This window comes from Falco rusticolus, chromosome 7, assembly GCF_015220075.1.
Source record: "Falco rusticolus isolate bFalRus1 chromosome 7, bFalRus1.pri, whole genome shotgun sequence".
NCBI lineage: Eukaryota > Metazoa > Chordata > Aves > Falconiformes > Falconidae > Falco > Falco rusticolus.
The window spans coordinates 52,853,411-52,873,119 of record NC_051193.1 but is presented as its reverse complement, the minus strand read 5'-3'; the positions used below and the strand labels follow the sequence as shown (position 1 = coordinate 52,873,119).

Below are 19,709 nucleotides of genomic sequence, written 5' to 3'. Positions count from 1 at the left end.
TATGGTATAACAAATAAAGGTTGAGCTCTTTTTTGATATTTATCATCTCATTGAAATGACAGAGTTTGTGTGGCATAAAATGTTTTATGACATTATACATACCTTTTTGTTTTCATCTCCTACTGTTCTTGCAGGGAGATAAAAATGTTTTAGACAACAGATGTGGAACACTTAAAATATTTGGAATGTGTGGGAATGTGCTGAGGGACCACCTGTCCTGCAACACAAAAGACAGAATCGGTTTGTAACGCTGATGCTGATCGTTACACTGGCAGTGAACAGGAGGAGTTGTAAAGCAGAATGAAAACTACAGGGTAACTATACTAGGTTGACTCTGCTCAAGGAAACATAAAGGCAAATCAACAAGTTCAATGCTCATTAATACTTAGCCAATAATCCACGTTTGAGATTTTCTTAGTAAGTATAGCCTGGGGCAGTTAGTCTCAGGAAGCTTATGGTTAAGAAGAAAAGAAATGGGGTTTATCTGATTTAGCTTAAAATAAGGTATTTTATTTACTCTTTGACTACTAGTAGTAGTCAGATCCTATCTATTTAGTTACAAATTAACAATTACAGCTAGTAATGACTACAGAGGTTATCCTTTGTGAAAACAAACAAAACAAAACAAATACCCGCAAAACCAAACCATTTACATACTGTAGAAAACCATGGTTTTGATAATAATTTGGATTTCTTTGGAGACGGAGGATGTTGAGGTTATTTGTTGCTGGTGTCTTTTTATATACATATACTATTTATTGACTAAAGGTAACAAATGCTGTTTCACAGATGAGGGAACAAAGGCGCAGATAGGATCAGTATGTAGCATTTGCATTTCTCCATTTGGAGCCCTGGCATGTGAGCACCCACAGTTCCTTATTATCTTTTTCCTTCAATGATTTTTAAAAAGGAGGATATTAAAATTGAGATGATAGCTACTTCCCTGCCTCAGGGAAGGATTGTGAAGATAGTTAATGTTTATAACAGTTGCCCCCTCTTTTTCTCCGTGCAACTGTTGCGTGAAACTACCATTGCTCGGGTCTAGATTACAGTGCAAAGGGAAGGTATTGCTTGGTGCCCATAGACAAGCGTTGGCTGGGAAACAATATATTGGGCTTTGCCCTAAAAGATGAAAATGGTACATAAATCAGAAAGAAATTGAGAAACTCAGATTCACCCCTTGCTATATGGACTTTGGAAACAGTGATGTCTGGTTACACTTAATGGCTTAGGTCTTTGGGTAAGGATGTGAAGCTGCCCTTCAAAACTGAAGTCTCTGCCTGATAGTATGTGCCCAGAATTGGTGAATGAAACAGCTGTTGATGCACCCTCTTGATTGGGAATGATAGAAAAAGTCAGGACACACGTTAGCAGTGTTTCCCACAGCGAGTACAATTCTCCCTGCCTTGGATATAATGGCTTGCCTCTGTATACTATGCAAACAAATTACACGTACTGTGGGAGCCACAACTTTAAATTTCTCAACCTTTTTGCATGCAAAAATGCAGCATTAATTATGCTTTTTTACATTTAGAGTTCCTCTTCATTAGCTGGAGGGAGGTCTTTGTGATTAAAGGAAGCAGGTTCCATTGAGCCAGACGAGTTCTGCTCTGTCCTCTTTTTCACCTCCCCTCAGGGCAAAGACCAACAGCTTGAGGGTGACCCCTTCAAGAAGTTTCACTGAAAAGGAAGATGAGAAAGGCTGGACAGGCTCTTTCTAATGCTCTGCACTGGAGCCAGGAAAAGGCAGCTGTTTCTAGCCTTTCTGTGGGCTTTTTTTTTTCTCCCTCCCCCCTTTCCTGGTGGCTGAGATCTGGGCTTGCTGCCATATCTGTTTGTCTGTCTGTCTCATGTTGTTTTTCTCAGAGAGCTTCAGAGGCCAGTTGCCCGTAGACAGTTGCTGGGAACAGAGGTTGTTCCTTGTATCGTCTTAACTCTCCATGCCAGAGTGTTCATGCTTGAATAGGAAACAGCAAGATCTGTCAAAATAGCCCTTTTCTTTAGGGCTTTGAGGCTGCATTCTCCATGGCCATCTGTTCCCTTTCACCCTTTTGGACAATGTTGCTATTTGAAACCAACCACTCTTTGCTCTCTCCCTTTCCCCTTGCCCTCCCCCCTGCCCCCCCCTCCCCCCCCCCCAAAAAAAAAAAAAAAAAATCTGGGAAAAAGGGGGAAAAAGTTTTTTCTGGCCCTGACTGGCCTTGAGAGGATTCAACCATTTTGTAGTCCAAGGATTAAAACTGATATTTTGCAATTTTTTTATTTTTCACTGACTTTAAAAAATGTAATACATCTCAGGAGAGAAGAGTCACTGCAGTCAAAAGATCATTTTGGATTTATGTATTACTGTCCACAGAGGTGTCCTGTCGCTGCCTGATGCAGACTACAGTGAAAACTTGGCACATCTTGGAATATTTTGCATTATAGCAGGAATGGAAGGAACCTCCTATAGTTAAGGCTGTATAACTGTTTCCCTTCTAACCCTCTGTCTTCGGTCAGAAAAGCTTATCGGGATGAAATTTTCCAGTCTTGGTTGTTGTCCAAAATTGAATCTATTTGCTTAGTTTTGGATAAAGTGAGTCATTCCTTTTTGAGAATGAGTTGAAGAAAAAAGCCTGTACTGCCTCTGCTTCAGGATCTGTGACTGCTCCATGAAGAGGAGGACTGATTTGCTGAGAACCTCCTGGAAAGCCTGTGTCAGTCAGGGAGTGAATTTGGACCCCTGTAATCCTTGGACATTTTAACATCCTCCATGTCGTATATTGGCTCTGTGTGTATGTGTGCCTAAGTGCATAAACATATATGTATTTTTAGCTTTGTAAATGAGTTGGTTCTGAACAGTGAGCCACTGTGGTGTCTGCATGTACTAAAATGTTTTTTCATTCATCTTACGAGAGGGAAGACATTTTATATGTGTGGCTATATTGGCTGTGCAATTTTAAAAAAAAATATGAAAGTGCCCAATTAACATATGTTGTGAAGGTACTCCAAGCTATGATTTTGAAGGTACTTCGAAGTGCTCACATGCAACTGCTAGTTGTATGTATATAGTTCACCAGGCCAGCCCAAAAGGCACTTCTTCAGAGGAGAGGTTGCATTCTTCAGCTTGTGTCACAGGCCCCTCTGCCCTGAGAAATGGATGCGGCCAGTGAGACCTATATTGGCAAATGCAGACTTGTGCTTAAGAAATGCCACAGTCAACACTGATGATATTTGTTGTGACAAATAATTGAGCCCCTTGTTCTGCAGTTGATAAGCAGAGTTAAAGTTGCACATAGCATTTTTTACATTTAATGCTGCCTAACTTTTATGTTCCTAATCATACAACCAAAACATTCTTTAAGTTTAGTTTTTGTGATACATTAAGAGTTTGGCCAAATCTGAACTCCAGATGTGAACAGCTGTAATTTGCAAACAGTCATCTCTAGTCCCCAAATGTTTGGCTGACCTCTGTTTCCATGTTGCAGGCTGAAAGTGAAATGTTTCATCCTGGAATTTCAGTTTTGATAACTCTGGCTCATGATCCAAGCTTTACAGCTCTTAAGATTGTTGTTTCTATATACACCTGGAGGGAATTGTTGTAACTGTAATCTATGGAACCAGCGTTAAGAACACTGAAAGCTAAATTTTCAAAGAAATTACAATGGTCATTGTACAAAGTGAAGCAGTTTGCTTAGTTTGCATACAAAAAAAATCATCTCAATTTGAAGTACAATTTAACACTGATTATTAAACATAGTCCTTGTGGTTAACAGCCCCACCCTGGACTCTTAATTATTGCATGTTTCAACCCTCCGTATCAAGACACTGTCACTCAATAAATTTGAAAATGATCCAGAAAGAGGACTACTACTGAAATACTCCTATGTTCAGGAGGGAAAAGGACAGATAACTTAATTCACTAGTTCAAATTCATGGAACTAGGCTGTGATCAGAAATTGTAATTTGCTAACGCTTTTTATGCTGAATGTATTGAGAAAGGTCCACCACCATGTAGGCTGAATATCAGTGCTGGCAGTGATCTGGCTATAGCAGGACAAAGCTTTCTGTGGCTTCTTAACAGAATATATTCACCAAGGCAGACCTCAGTGCTCATTTAAAACTAGCTACTGTCCTTTTCCATCTGCCATGTGGGCATACCATCAGCATGGGAAATGGACAGCCATGTCAGAAACACCCTGGGTATGTTAGCACTAATTGGTGCTTTTATTGGCTGCTTCCACGGAGAACTCCATGTGCACCAGAAACTCGACTCTCTCCCTCCTACTCCAGTCACCCTTCTGCGCCCTGACTCTGAAATGTAATTTAATTCATTTGCAGACTGGCTCCTACCTTGCCTGGAGTACTGCTGCTTTTACATGCACTGTATGCATTTTCTGGGTACGAGAGCTAAGTTGCCAAGACACTGTTTCTTTACCAGAACATATTTTATGGAAAAAAATGTAGACTATGATAATACAGTCCGTCTTGGACCACAGCATCCTAACATGACCATACTGCTGTGAGCTGTGTTCTGAAACTCGCTGCATTTGCAGGGCTACATCTCCCTCTTCTCCCCCAAAAGATGTATTTTTGTTGTGCCTTTCTGGGATTCAGCCATTTAGGCTGCCAGACTTCAGATTTTTATGTTGGGGGGGGGGAGTTTGTCCCTGTCAAGGAGTGTGACAGCTGGCTTGTTGGGTTCTGGCCTGGAAAAGTTCGGAAGTGGCAAATCCAGATGATGGGTAAACACTAGCAGAAACTGATGAAGTTTAGCAGCTGAGATTAACCATCCTGGGAAAATCAGATATGATAATGCCATGGCTGTGTAGGTCAGAGGGCTGGGGCTTGCGGCATGCAAAGCTTCAGTTGCTCTGACAGCAGGATTCTAAATCTCAGTTCTTTATTCAAGCCTTAAGGGACCTACACGTGTAATTCTAGCATTCTGCCCCCTCCCTCCTACATGCCTTCTGATTAATATCATGATCAGTTGAGTTCCCCGAGGGATCTTAACCAAAAAAATACAGCAGTAATGTGTAGCATGATTGGTGAGGTGATAATTAAAAGCATTTTCTGGTTCACAGGGCCTTAGCATTGCCAGATGCCATGATTGGGCAAGCTTTGTTTTTCAACCTATGCATCCTTTATATGTGCAGGCAGGCAAAATTCCAGATCTGGGTTGTTTGGGGGTTTTTTTCCCCCTCCCTTAGATCAATGGTTTGGGATTTTATTTTCTAGTCGTGGAGAGACAGGAAGAAGTGACTGCATAGAAGTTAGATGGAAGAAGCTGCTTTAAGTTTTAGTGGTGAGCAACGCGGAAAAGAACTCTGGATATTAAGAGAGTGGTATAAATTAGTACAATTCTAGATTTTAGAAAAAGAGGGAAATCCTCAAAAAGTGCCATTAGAAAGGGAAGGAGGGTGAGCTGAGGGGTAAAAAAATTATCCTGGTTACAAAAAGGAATTGACTTAACCACTGTCATCATCTTCACCTTTCACCATCCCTCCCACCAAAGCGCTATTCATTTGGTCATTCACACTAGAAGTGCAGCAGTGGCAGAGTGCCGGAAACTCATCGCTTTGTGGTGTGTTGTCAAGCTACAGAGGCAGAAGGTTTACACCAGTATAAATAAATTATCTGTTCCCAAGGATCTCAACTCCACAGTTCCCTGATTTGGGCCCTATTTCAGGTGCTGTAAACCACCAGCTGTCTTCCCACCTCGACAGATCTCCTGAGACCTGATCATTTTGGTCATGGCTGGTAGATTATCTGGCAAGAAGTCAGACCAGCTGGATATTCTCGTTTCTTAATGTCAATTCCTTTTTTAGGTCAGCAGACAGGAGTCTTAGTACTAGCACGTGTATGCTTCTCTCTCTGTCTGTCTCTCTTTCTCAATGCAAAACAGAATCGATGTAAACTCACTGATGTCAGGGAATGAGATCCTCTGGTGCAAAACACACTGGTAACAATGGATGTGCTGGTGTGGGATTAAAAGCAAACTAGCATCTGTCCAATTCTCTGAAGGACCCTTCTTACATCTTGACTTGGATAGAGGTCCCAGCTGATTTTTTGCCAGTAGAATGATGGTTAATATTTAAAAAAACTTCCAATGTTTCACGCAGAATACTGGAAAGTTCTTATTTATATATACACAGTTTTTCTGGCCTGTCACATATTTTGGCTTATTTTCCCTCACCCCTTTAGGGAAGATTCCTTTTAAGTGGGGAATAAGCACCAGCATCTAAAAGACTCTTAAACTGCAGTTCTCATGAAAAGGTCTTTAGGTCAGGAAAGATCTTTTTGTTCTGTGTTTGTATAGTGGTTTGCATATTGCACATGAGAGCTCTAAGAGTTGTCACAATAGAAATAATGAATGGCTGGAAAAAAGACAGCAGAAAGGACCTTAGCCTTGATCTAATATCAGATTAACACTGTAAAAATCAGCCAGAATGTGTACACAGATAGACATAAATATAATGATAAACAAAAAAGTGTGAAAACTCACCTAGTTGGGGCACATGAGATAACTCTGTTGTCCAAAATGAGAAGTGAGCTCATTCCCTTTCTGTCACATTTACTGCTGTCTCTATCAGAACTTTGCAGCTGGAGTCTATAAATGGCAATTTTCAGTCTCTTGATGATGATGACTGAATCAGAACAGTCTTTTCAGTGTAATCTCTAGTAGGCACTTCAGTGGTGCAGCAATAGCATAGCTACAAACTAGGGGTGGGCAAAAAATTTCCATTGAAACTAGTTTTTTTATTTAATAGGGGTTTGCACTTAATGGGTTCATTTGCAAAGTATATTTTTATGAATCTACTATTAAAAAAAAGGAAAACTAAATTACACATCATTGATTAATAAACAATTTCAGCTTCCAGCTAAAATATTTGTACTTATTTTTAATTACAATTTGAAGTAAGGTGGAATAAGGGGGGTGGGGGGGTGGGCAGCAGCGCAAGGGAGGGGGTTGTTGCACAGATTTAGAACTAGGTGGTTTTTGGGAGTAGGATTGCCAGATTTCCTCTCTTAATAAAAGGAGGAGAATAATAACTTAAAAGTTAGAATTTTTTACCTGGTTAGTTTTGTGGCCAAGTTTGATTTCTTATAACAGCAACTGGTTTTCCTGCCATATGTCCTAAATAATAAAGGACTGTATGAAGGGAATGCTGTGCTCTAGGAAGTTTTGGGTTTTCCCCTAAGACTTGGTTGTTGATATGCCTGCGTAACCCATTAACTGAAGAAGATTTGTACAGTTGGAATGGGGAGAAACATTTGCTTTAGTATCTGTACAAATGAGTAATTTGTGTTTGGTAATTACCTGGACATGCGTATAAATGCGTTTTGGTGTGTGCTTTGTCTCAAGTGGGTGATACCAAATGGTGATCTAAGTAGCTGCCTACTGCTAGGGCCATGGCTTTAATGTGAAGGACCTCACCCTTTTTTCATCCTTACTCATTTTCTGTTAGTTTTGTCAAGGTAGAGTATATTGACAGGAAGAGTTTGGGATATACCTTGGCTGGCCAATGCAGAGAGTGAGACGGTCGTCACTGTAGGGTAAGAGAATCAGTCACCTTCTGCCTGAAGAAGAAGCTGTGGAGAAGGGCTTGAAAATGGCAGAAGTCAGTGTGTGGGCGTTTGAAGGGTGCTGTGGTTAGTTACTTCACAGATGAGTTTGTCATGTGGGTTGGTTTTTTTTACTGTGTGGTGGTTTTTTCCACCAATGGGTATTTTTATACTTGTACTTTCTGAGTAGGTGAAGATGGAAAAATAGATTGGGGGTTGAGGTCTTTTTCTTTTTCTCTTTTTCTTCCCTTTTCTCTCCCCTTTCTGGTGTCATTGTTAGAGATCTGCACCAAAAATACAGACTAAATGCAATGCAGGTGAGAAGCAGTGAACTTCATGAGCTCTGCCAGTGAACCAGAAAGCTGCACGGCCTGAGCAAGAGGGAAAGTACTTTCATTCTTATTGCATGGTGTGCTGGTTTTGTTGAGCTCAGTAGTTTAATTCTTTACAAATACTTTCTCTGTACTTTTGGAGAGGTTTTTCCTCCTTTTTGATAAATTAGACTTTTATCAAGATGATTTGATGTTAAGATTTGAAAGATTTGGGGACTTGTTTCTCTATTTTGTTATTTTACTGTCTGTTATTTCACTGTTATATTGTGCATTGATCCATTCTTTGCATTCAATGAGAAAATATTTTTGAATTACCAACTTGATAGAGATTGCAAAGGGGCCCAGTGGTGGGGATGAATCTGCCAGGCGATGACTTTTTTTTCTGCAAAGTCAAAATCCATATGAGAATGTGGAAAGCGCGAAATTCATTGCTCTGTGCAGTTATACCAACAAAGAACAGATGATTTTTTTTAACCAAGACTATAATCATGTTCTGCCTGCAAGGACTCCTTGCATTTGAAAATGTTTTAAGAAGTCTGTTTCATTTCATTCAAAACATTGGTCTAGTTATCCTAATTTTCATAGAATGAGACACTAATGAAACTAAAGTTCCTTTATGCTTAAATCCCATTCAACCATATTTGTACCAACTGGGACTTGGTTACATGAGGATTTAGTCTTTAAAATGGTGCTTCTTTATATGTAGGGGACGAGAAGGTCTTTGAGACCGTGTCTGTACTTTTAATTCTCTAGTTGGACATAATAGAATAATCACAGAATCAGTATTGAGCTGAATAGCTTTAATCCTACTGTTTCCTCCAGTGAAAAATGGAAGGTGTAATAAACCCACTTTTCCAATCCTGCCTGTATGTGGTATTCATCTCAGTGATAAGGAAGGTACTTATGGATGGTTTGTTTTAATTGCGTTGATGGGGAGAAACAAACAAAATGAATCTAGACCTTGTGTGTAAGTAGAGCCAAGTGTTGTTACCCAGTTCCTCAGACAACTCCTTTCAGAGCAGTGGAGGTCAGAGAGTGAACCTATTCTGCTTGGAAGCAGGACTGTGGGCCTCAGTTTAAGAATCTACCCTTTCTTCTTCGGTTTGTTTTTCCCCTGGTTGTAGAGAGGCATTTATTTTGCATTTGACTTAGACCACAAGAAGCTTTATTTTCACTTGTGAGAGCTGTTCTGCAAGAGTGAAGGAGCCAGTTCCTCCTTTATGCTTGCAATCCAGAACAGATACAGTCTCTGGGGTGTCTCTGCTGGTACCCTGAAGGGCTCAGTTTCACAGGAGACAGTAGAACAGGTACCTCCTGGAGTTCTTGGCCTGTCTGCTGATATGCCCTTTGAAGCTCAGTTTAATGCTAGTTCTTTTTGTGTGAGGAAGGAAGAAATGTTTACAGGAATTGAAATCAACACTTCATTTTACCTGAGCTGAGTCTGAAAAATACAAAGCAGGGAGTTGTTCAGAGGTCTTCTCCCACCTTTCTAACGTGTACCTTCATCTCCCCCTGCTAGAATCCCATCTCTGAGCTTCTGGACACCCACTCCCTTTTCCCACACACTGCATCCATAAACTGAGATCTGCCACTTTTCTCTCATCTGTCAGCCTTGTTTTCTTACTCTCCCTGGTCCCTGTGCTCCTTGTATCACCTGTGTCCTGGCTAGAAACCATCACATCAGCAGTGACTGGAGTGCTCTAAGCAGGCTGGAGAGATGGGAACTGCTGCCCGTCAGCTGACTGCACATTGCTGGCCCTGTGGAAGCATCCACCCCACAGCATGGATAAGTGCCTTCATGTCACAGCTGGGAGCTGTTGCTCCATACCACTCTGAAGTGGTTCAGGTTGGACAGTTTGGGGACCTCTGAGCAGAGACCAAAGTCCCTTTATGAGCATGTTTTTTCTTGGGCCAAGGTTGGTCTGAACTCCCATCTCTTAAGTATGAAAATACCAGGGTTTGGAAGAACAAGGCAATATGTGCTGAAAAATACCACTCTCTCTTTCAAAAGTATTATTTATCCACTTCTTTGTCCAGTTTGTTAATGACTAAGTAGAGGTTGAAATAACAGAAAAGATAAGTCTGAGGGGGTGTTTTGAGGCCATGTTTAAATATAAATCTGTTTTCCTAACATATCCTCTTTCCTTCCTCTGAGACATTTACTATCTTTTTTTGTTTAGAGCAAGGAGAAGGAATGAAGTGTGTGCCATCACTGCCCTTGAACTTCTTTGCAAAGCTGGCGCTGCTTTCCCCCTTCAGTTCACTTCTTGTTGGTTTGCCTCTCTGTCTGCCTAATGCATCAGCTTGCAGGAGGATCCCTTATAAAATGGAAACCTTTCCTGTGAGGCATTCCTTTCCACCCTGTAAAAAGTCTCCGCTGTAAATTTGCTGCAGTCTTACTAACCACTTTGCACCAAAGTCATAAATTTAAATAACTTCACAGAAGAGGATTTGCCTGAAAGTGGGTCACACGAACAGCTCTTTTCAGACAGGGGCTGGCACAATATGGTACAGTGGGCTTTCTCCTCTGTAATAAAATAACATAAATGACAGCAATTAACTTGCTTGTTCGGCCACAAGGCTTACACCTCTAGCACTTCTGTTCACTTTGGGACAGGTTTTAGGCATGGAAGGAGTGCAGAATATGGAGTGCTATCTCCATAATACCCGCAGGCTCCAGACATTTAACCGTTTAAACGCCTAGCTCAGGATTGCAACAGCAAGATGTTACTCCTTCTGTTAGCTAATAACAGACACGTAACTTGAGGGAAGTTTGGATGTGAATTTTGTGGCTGACTTCTCCTAACAGCAGTTACTTCTGGAACATCTGGGCTTTTTGTCTGTAGTCAGAGGCCCCCAAGCAGCAGTGGGGGAATTGCTTCTTGGTGGTTTGGAGCAGTGGCTTCCAGCTGCATACAGGGGTGCACTTACAGCAGCTGTGAGGGAAACACCTCCACACCCACCAGAACTCAAACTTAGCTGCCTCACTTGAATTTTGTGATTCCTACCTATTTCTAGCAGGTGGGAAAGAAGGATGATGTTGACTACAGGAGGAACTCGCAGCTTATTGCACATGACAAAGAGAGTATTACAAAACTTTAAAGCTGCTTGAATGTCATTTATTCTCCCTTAGCCTCTTTGAACAGTAATGATGTTTTATTATCACAGAATCATAGAATCATTTAGGTTGGAAAGGATCTTTAAGATCTCCAAATCCAGCTGTTAACCCAGGACTGCCAAGTCCATCACTAAACCATGTCCCTAAGCAGCACATCTACACGTTTTTTAAATACCTCCAGGGATGGTGATTCCACCACCTCCCTGGGCAGCCTGTTCCAATGCTTGACCACCCTTTCAATGACGAAATTTTTCCTAATATCCAATGTAAATCTCTCCTGGCATCACTTGAGGCCCTTTCCTCTTGACCTGTATCTGGGTATTGGTACCTGTATTGGTATCTGGGCAGCATGTGGGAGGTTTGGGGTCTTCAGCTGAGTCCTGTACCACACTGCAGTCATTCCAGGCCCTTCTCTCCAGCCTGCTGCTCTGCTTGGTCTAATGCAGTCTAATAAGGTGTCCTTCTCATTGCTTGCAAGCTACCGGCAGTGATACAAATAATGATTATTACTGCATGCCACCACTTTTGGCCTTACCTTTTACTGGATAATTTTCCAAAAGAAAAGCTTCCGTGGATGAAGAAATCATGTTTCTTCACTGAATAGTTGCAGGGGGAGGGAAAGTGGCAAACCTACAACCTTGCACATGTAAAAGCAATGAAGAGTTTTAAACCTGAATCTTCCAGAAGCTCTGCTGGGCCATGAGATGACTGTGTCATCTCAGTACAATATTGCTTCTGAAACCTAGTACTTATAATTTAAGTTTCAACATTTTAACTGTTGCATTACTGATCATTTTGACAGAAACAGAAGGCTTTTCTGAAGTTTGCATTGCAGAGTAAGTGTCTGGTCTAAGTTTAATTGACTTAGTTGACAAGGATTTCGTGACTGTCCTGGGGAATCAGTTTTGTTGCCTGAGAGATGACAGGAAGTTCCCTGACTTTAAATCTAACTTTCTATCTGTCATTCACTCATGGCTTTTTAACAGTATGGACTGTCTGCCTCAAACAGTTCAATTTTCAACTTGCACATAATCATTTATACCCACATAACAATTGGGATTTTGTTTCTGAATTTCTTTGATGTGTCTGGCTTGCTCTGTTCTTGAAGTGTCATTTGAGGTACAAACAAGTCATCCATCTATCTGTTCATCTTGCACAGAACTTGTCGTAAGCAGAGATGAAGGTCTTGGGCACCTACCTGCCTGCATATGTATATGTGTGTGTATGTATGGGTCTCCGGTTTTAATATGAGAAAGCTCAGGTTAAGCGATAGTTCAGAAAACTGGATCATGTGGCATTACTGGAAACACTTCTTTATGTTGTCATTGCTGATTGCAGCAAAATACATTTTCCTTCAGGGTTATATAAATTTTCTCCCATTTCAAAGACACCAGAATGGTATTTACAGCTAAGGGGCTCCCTTCTTTTCAAATCTTAGAAAATGTGTAGGATGCCTGATGGCATGAAGCACTGTTCTGATTTTTAGATCTGGATATTGTGGCATCCTATTCTGCTCCTTTAGCTTCCCTTTTTGTTACTCTACACTGTCACTCTGCTGGCCTGCTTCCCTCTCCTCTGTGCCCATAGAAAGCTGGTTTGCTTGGGGATAGAATATCTAAGAAAAGAAGAAAAGGCACGTGTTCCCCATGGATGGTGAACCTACACATATTTAAGAAATGTACTGGTCTCTTCAGGAAGGTGGATACTACTTTGGAAGGAATCCTTAATTCTTGGCACTTTGTCTAGGTGTCACGAGGGGTGAGAGCTCACACTGCAGTTGTATAAATACATTGGGAAGGTAGGAAATTAATGTGATAGTGCCATCTGTTACATACCAGTTGTGATTACCTAGCTTATGGAATGATTTGAGATGGCCAATTAATATTTCCGGGCTGAACCCTTCTCTGTGGCACAATCTTGATGCAATTTCTTTCATATTTATCTTCAGGAGCTTCTGGAAATGAGAAAAGGGAATCTGGTTGTGTGACAGCAGCCCTTGGCAACACATGGAGTCACAGTGTCAACACCAGGCTCATACTACAATATCTTGACTTTCCAACAAGACAGGTGAGAACTTAACAACAAAGAGAATTTAAATAAAGCTACGCGAGTAGTGCTCAGTCAGATGGGCTAACTGTGTCCTTCAGCCTCTGTGGTTATGCCACCTATGAGAACCTGGCATTCTGCAGCCAGTTGCTTCTTTGGGGTGGAGGGCAGTCAGTATCCTTTGTTTTTCAGGGATGATCAGTCCTGCAGTACCTTCGTGTGTTAGGGTGGTTTTATCTGAGTCACAGGACCTAGCATTGGCCTGTTGGCACAGGCATACAAGTTCCTTGAGCTTTTAGTGCATTTCATGTTGTGGAGATGAAGGGTAATCCTTAAAGTACTTTCCTGCGCAAGGATTTTGGGGTGGGAGTAGGAAGCTAGCCCTTTCACTGCTACGATTGTTTTGCTGTTGTCCTTTCCACTCTTTCTGCCAAATTTTGGCTGTGGCTTTTAGGACAGGGAGCACTCTATGTTCTGCAGGTACTGTTTATAAGGGGAGGCTTGCTGCCTGCACCAGCAAGCTTAACTTTGAGCAGAAGCAATTTTCCATAAGTATGCCTGCAAAAAGGAGAATGCTTACCCTTTTCACTAAGAGACTTCATGCTTTTGAGTGAAATGCAGTGACAGTTTTGACTGCAATCTTCACCTCTTAATTTAAAAAAAAAACTGTGAAAAACTAGGAAGCAAGACATTTGGGGTATGATTGAGGGAGTAATTTTTTTAAAAAAAAACAACCCATGATTTCATCTGTCCCTTGGGATATCTGCAGTTATAATCTCTTTTGGCTTTGTCTGTTCTGTTTTTGCATTCATGTAACTCTTTCCGGAGGCTGTGACCCTCAGCCTTAATGTTATTGATTTTCTGCCCATTAAAGTAGAGAGCTGTCAGAAAAATTGCTATGCAAAATTTGTACCATCTTACTCCTGTAGCATTACTACCCACATGTGTTCAAATTGGTGCTCCTGATTTTACTGCCACAATGTGAGGTTTCTCACTTTCAGGTTCCAGACTTTAGAGCCAGAGGGAGAGGAAGCCATCCTGTTTTATTCTGCTTTTTAGAAGTAAAATTATAAGAATGGCACTTCCGTTCTTGCAAGTGGTGGGCACTGTGAAGCGGTGGTAGTCCTCTGGGCTCTAAGGTAGCAGGTTAAGTGTGTCAAATGCAGGTAGAAAAGGCATCTTTTGGACTCGCTTCTAAAGACCATGCACATTTGCATAGAAACATACTCTTACTGCTGCTGTTCTTCTAAGTTATCTATGTTCTGCTTCTTACTCTGGTCTGTAATGAGTTCTCCTTTTCTACATGTATGTGCAGAATACAAAGCTATTCACAAATTTCCTGGATTGCTTTGGAGATACATGAGAGGTGGAGTTGGCAAAGGGAAAAGGGCAGAAACTGGGCTCTGTGCTACTTCATGTTGCACAAAGTCGGCTAAAAAGGATTAAGAACATTCTTCTGCTGGAGGAAGGAGGGAGCAGTTTTCCTAAAGAACATTCAGGTATTAAATGTAGTTTTTCCTGATTCTGTTTGAGAAGTAATAGATCACAAGTATATGAAATGGTGTTTTCAAGCCTTTAAAATTCCATTATAAAAAATATGTCACAATCCAATTAACAAACAGTAGAATTTTGCTCTGTTCCTAACTGGGTTTATGTGTGCTGCATTGCTTGCATATGAAGCCATGGGCTCATTCTGTTTTAATTAATCAGAAGAACTAAATCTACAGTAAGGAAAAAAACCCTTGAAGTAAACATCAGTATATATTATTAAAATCAAATTAATTTGAAACAGAAGTGTGATATAAATAGTGATATGTTGGTGAAGTTCATAAATGAAATGGGATATGTTCATAATATCCTGTAAGTATTTTCCTGTTGCTGTTAATCTGTGTCCTTTTTTAAGATAAATTCTCTTTCCTTAAAGTCATAGAAATCTTTCAGCTAGACGTGCAGTTTCCAGTTAGAGGAAGGCATCTGGAATTACCCTACCTGTAGCAGCAGTGTATTGATTAAATTACTGTAGTTTTACACACATATGTTCTTTTATAATTGCTTTATACCCACTTTCAGAAATGAATTGTGAATAAAGGTGCCTCAGTTCTTGAGATGCCATTTCAGTCATCATGAGGTGGTTCTGCCAGCACGTGTTGAATATCAGTGCTTTGAAAACCAACACTTCTTAAGGAAGCTTAACTTGGAGGTCCAAAAATTCCCAAGTCAGTAATCACTTTTACAAATTCTTATATTACTTTATTAAAAAAAGAGAAAAAAGGCCTGTGATTATCTGTGTAGTCTCGGTATTAAAGTGAAATTCTGCCTCAGGAAATTACTCAAAGCACACAGTTGTTCCAGAGATTTGGGTAAAAAGTAGTGGAAAACCAAGTTTTCCCTGCTTTTCACAATTTGTAACCCTGCAGAATCAATACTTTTGAAACAGTAACCTGTGTTTTGTTCTGACTTGCACAGCGGACACAATTTTTTCTTTCTTCAGTCACTTGACCTCCTGAAGATGCTCTTCCTGGCTCTTCTTTCTCTCCTTCTTTCCCTGGAGGAGCTGGGGCAATGGTGACAGTCTGGGGGATCTTCCTTTACATCCCACTTCCATGGTAGTAGAGGCAGTGTGCTGATCTTCTGTGGGAAATCCAACCCATCAAGAGAGAAAGCAATCTCTTGAGATGCACTGGGCCATGAGGCCCAAGGGTGGTATTCTTCAAAACGTGAAGTGATAATGTAATAGTTAAGGAGGATTCAGGCAAGTAGCTTTCCAGAACCATTGTATCTTCTGAACAGGCCAGGCCACTGGGCTGCTAGGTACTTGTTCTCAGTCATGCGGTATTAATTTCTGGGAAAACTCAGGGACATAAGTCACTGTTCATGCAACTTTGGGGAATGCCAGGGCAGCAGGTGGCAGAAAGAGTATGCAACAAACCTAGGGAAATTAAACACAGAATTCCTACACAGGATTTTTTATGTATATTAGGTAAAAGATTCCTTCATTTTGTTTGTCCAGCAGACATTTTTTCAGCCAACTATCCCTTTTTCCACCCCACCCTCCGTATGTCTGCTGAACATTAATAAGAGCAGCCAACTCAGCAAAGTAATGAAATTTCTGGACATCCTGCCTGCCTTAAAATCAATTAAGTTTGCTTTATTGCTTGGATAGGAACAGTTTTCTGAACAAACAGATGTACTTTCCTCTTTTGCCCCCTTGTAGAAGCCAGTGTTCTGTTTTTTGTTTCCTCCAGAAGCAGTGCCAATGGGGGAGGGCAGAAGGAGGTTTCCAGTCTGCATTTAAATTCCTTATGCCGCTAAAACCCACAAGCATGGACAACAGTAGGAGTCTCTTAACTTCTGAGGTGGGACTGAGCTGCATGACTTCCACAGGAGCACGGTGGCATAAGAGCTTGAGAGAATGTGGGTAAAGTTGTTTCACACAAATGGGTTAATGAAGGAAATTTCCTGATATCTTTATGGATACTGATACTTGGTTCTCCCTGAGCATTCTTGTAAGTCGTTAACCATGACATTGTTCTCCTGAAATCCACACAGAAACATGCAGACCCTTTGAGTTTGGGCTAAAACCAGCGGGGCTGCGCTAGAAACTGTCAGACTCCTCAGTTACCCCTGTGTGTATAACTATCCTTCTTTCCTGAACTGGAGTCAGCAGGCTTCAAGGTTACTGTTTTCATGTATGCTCCTGCCTTTGGGGGACAGCATGGTAGGGTTTAATATGTTTACATACTATATTTAACATTTTATTCTTGTCTGTTGAACACAGGGTACTGGATTAAGTGAGACACTGGCCAGGTCTGGTATGGCCACTTGTACAGGCCTGGTGTGTTTTATAGTTTTCAAGGGATTTGTGAGACTCATAGTATTGTGTTAATGTCTGTAACATGTTTTGAAATTCTCACATAGGTAGTACACATAGAGGTGTTACTTTATAACAAATCAGTGTTTTCTTGTGGTATTTTCAAGAAATCATTTAGATTGAAAAGGATCTTTAAGATCACCAAGTCCAACTGTTAACTCAGGACTGCCAAGTCCATCACTAAAACATGTCCCTAAGCAGCACATCTACGCATTTTTTGAATACCTCCAGGGATGGTGGTTCTATGGGGTGCAGCCTGTTCCAATGCTTGACCACCTTTTCAGTGAAGAAATTTTTCCTAATATCCAATGTAAATCTCCCCTGACATCACTTGAGGCCCTTTCCTCTTGTCCTGTCACTTGTAACATGGGAGAAGAGACAAACACCCACCTGCCTACAGCTTCCTTTCAGGCAGTTGTAGAGAGTGATAAGGTCTCCCTGGAGCCTCCTTTTCTTTGGACTAAACAACCCCGGTTCCCTCAGCAGCTCCTCATAAGACTTGTGCTCCAGACCCTTCACCAGCTCCGTTGCCCTTCTCTGGACACGCTCCAGCACCAAAATGTCCCTCTTGCACTGAGGGGCCCAAAACTCAACACAGTGTTTGAGGTGCAGCCCCACCAGTGCCCAGTACAGGGGGACGATCACTCCCTTGTCCTGCTGGCCACAGTATTTCTGATACAAGCCAGGATGCTCTTGGCCACCTGGGCACGCTGCTGGCCCACGTTCAGCCGGCCGTCAGCCAGCACCCCCAGGCCCTTTTCCCCCAGGCCCTTTCCAGCCGCTCTGCCCCCAGCCCGTAGCGCTGTGTGGGGCTGGTGTGACCCATATGCAGGACCCGGCACTTCTCCTTGTTGAACCTGGTACAACCGGCCTCGGCCCACGGGTCCAGCCTGCCCGGATGCCCCTGCAGAGCCTGCCTGCCCTCCAGCAGGTCAACACTCCCCCCAGCTCGGTGTCGCCTGCAAACTGGCTGAGGGTGCACTCGATCCCCTCGTCCAGATCGTCGATAAAGATACTAAGCAGAGCTGGCCCCAGCACTGAGCCCTGGGGAACACCACTTGTGACCGGGCACCAGCTGGGTGTAACTCCATCCACCACCACTCCTTGGGCCCGGCCGTCCAGCAGCTTTTAACCCAGCGCAGAGTGCACCCGCCCAAGCCGTGAGCAGCCAGTGTCTCCAGGGAAAGCTGTGGGAGATGGTGCCAAAGGCTTTCCTAAGGTCCAGGCAGACAACACCCACAGCCTTTCCCTCATCCACTAATCAGGTCACCTTGTCACAGAAGGAGATCAGGTTCCGTCAGGCAGGACCTGCCTTTCCTAAACCCACACTGGCTGGGCCTGACCCCCTGGTTGTCCTGCATGTGCTGTGTGATGGCGCTCAGGCTGGTCTGCTCCATAACCTTCCCTGGCACCGAGGTCAGGCTGACAGGCCTGTAGTTCCCCAGATCCTCTTTCTGGTCCTTCTTGTAGATGGATGTCACATTGGCAGACCTCCAGTCCTCTGGGACCTCCCCAGTTAGCCAGGACTGCTGATAAATGATGGAGAACAGCTTGGTGAGCTCCTCTGCCAGCTCCTTCTGTGCCCTTGGGTGTATCCCACCAGGCCCTATTGACTTGTGTGTGTCTTAGTGGTGTAGCAGGTCACTGACCTTTTCCCTTTGGATTATGGGGGCTTTATTCTGCTCCTTGTCCCTGTCTTCCAGCTCAGGGGGCTGGGTACCCAGAGAACAACTGGTCTTAGGATTGAGGTATGGGCTGGAGCTTTCAGGCCATGGCAGGTGACTTGTCGTGCTGCAATTTTCCTTCTTCAGGTGAAGTGTTTTGAATACTTAAGTATATGGTGACTCATTCTTGAAAAAACAATAAAACAAAAACCTCTTCTCTCATTCAGATTAATGCCAGGCATAACTTTTGTTGTGTCCTTGGTTACAGACCAGCTGTTTTGTCTTGCTCTGCTTAGTATCATATGAATAGACCCTGAATAAGCATTCCAAAGTTGCAATGGTGAAGTAACCATGATACTCGCTGGAGTGGGGAAGGGCTGGGAGAGAGCCAAGGGTAGTGGGGATGAAGCTTTATGTTTATGTGACTTGCTAAGGCCAATTGCCATGATCCTTTATCTTAAATTTATTATAATTTTAGTGAAGCAGTTCTTTCAAATTCTGCAGATGTTTGGCTGTTACTGTACCAGTCATTGCGAAGTTATATTAAAAATAGAAATAATGTAACTTGTTGCAGTCATGATGGCTTCAGAGCATAAGTGAGACCAGATTTCTCTCTCCCTGTAAAACATTGGAGGTAGTTGTTATGTGTACTCTGTAGCTGTTGGATAGCTGTCCCGTTTTAAAGATTAACACCAGGTAAGGTTTTCATCCATAAAAAAGGGAAGCAAATAAACCAATTTCAAACAAAGCAAGTAGGCTATGGAGAAGAAACATATACCAAGTACTGCTATCTGGGATTAACACTTCTAAATTCTGATTTAGTAATCTGGAGGATAGCAAGTACAGTAATGAAGCTTGGAAATGTTATCCTGGTTTTATTTTGTAAACAGCATGGATGTGTTTTCTTCTATTAACTTTGTAGCAGTTATAGCTACCTAGTAAAGATGATGAAGAAGAAGAAAATGCAATGGAAAAATGTATTTTTGATAGTCTTAAACACGGTTTTGGAGTCAGATGAGGAGGATGGAGATAGTTACTGGTGCTGAGAAATGCAGACAGAAAGCTTTTCATCTAGTTCAGTCTTTGACACAGTAGGGCAAGAAAGAGCCTATAGAGAACGGGACAGTGAAATC

The 19,709-nt window shown here is 42.1% G+C and overlaps 1 protein-coding gene across 7 annotated transcripts in view; it reads left to right on the top strand.

Moving 5' to 3' along the window:
* The window catches only part of RAD51B (RAD51 paralog B), a 407,540-nt gene that overhangs the window by 224,818 nt on the left and 163,013 nt on the right, over window positions 1-19,709 (top strand). For 6 of the 7 annotated variants that reach the window (XR_005105307.1, XM_037394547.1, XM_037394548.1 and 3 more), the window contains exon 10: window positions 12,944-13,062. The exons of the other annotated variant lie outside the window; for it this stretch is intronic. Coding sequence is in view for 5 of the 6 variants with exons in the window: in XM_037394547.1 (XP_037250444.1) it covers window positions 12,944-13,062 (119 nt within the window). In the remaining variant the exon portion in view is untranslated. The remainder of the gene's footprint in view (window positions 1-12,943; window positions 13,063-19,709) is intronic. 7 annotated transcript variants of the gene reach the window in all.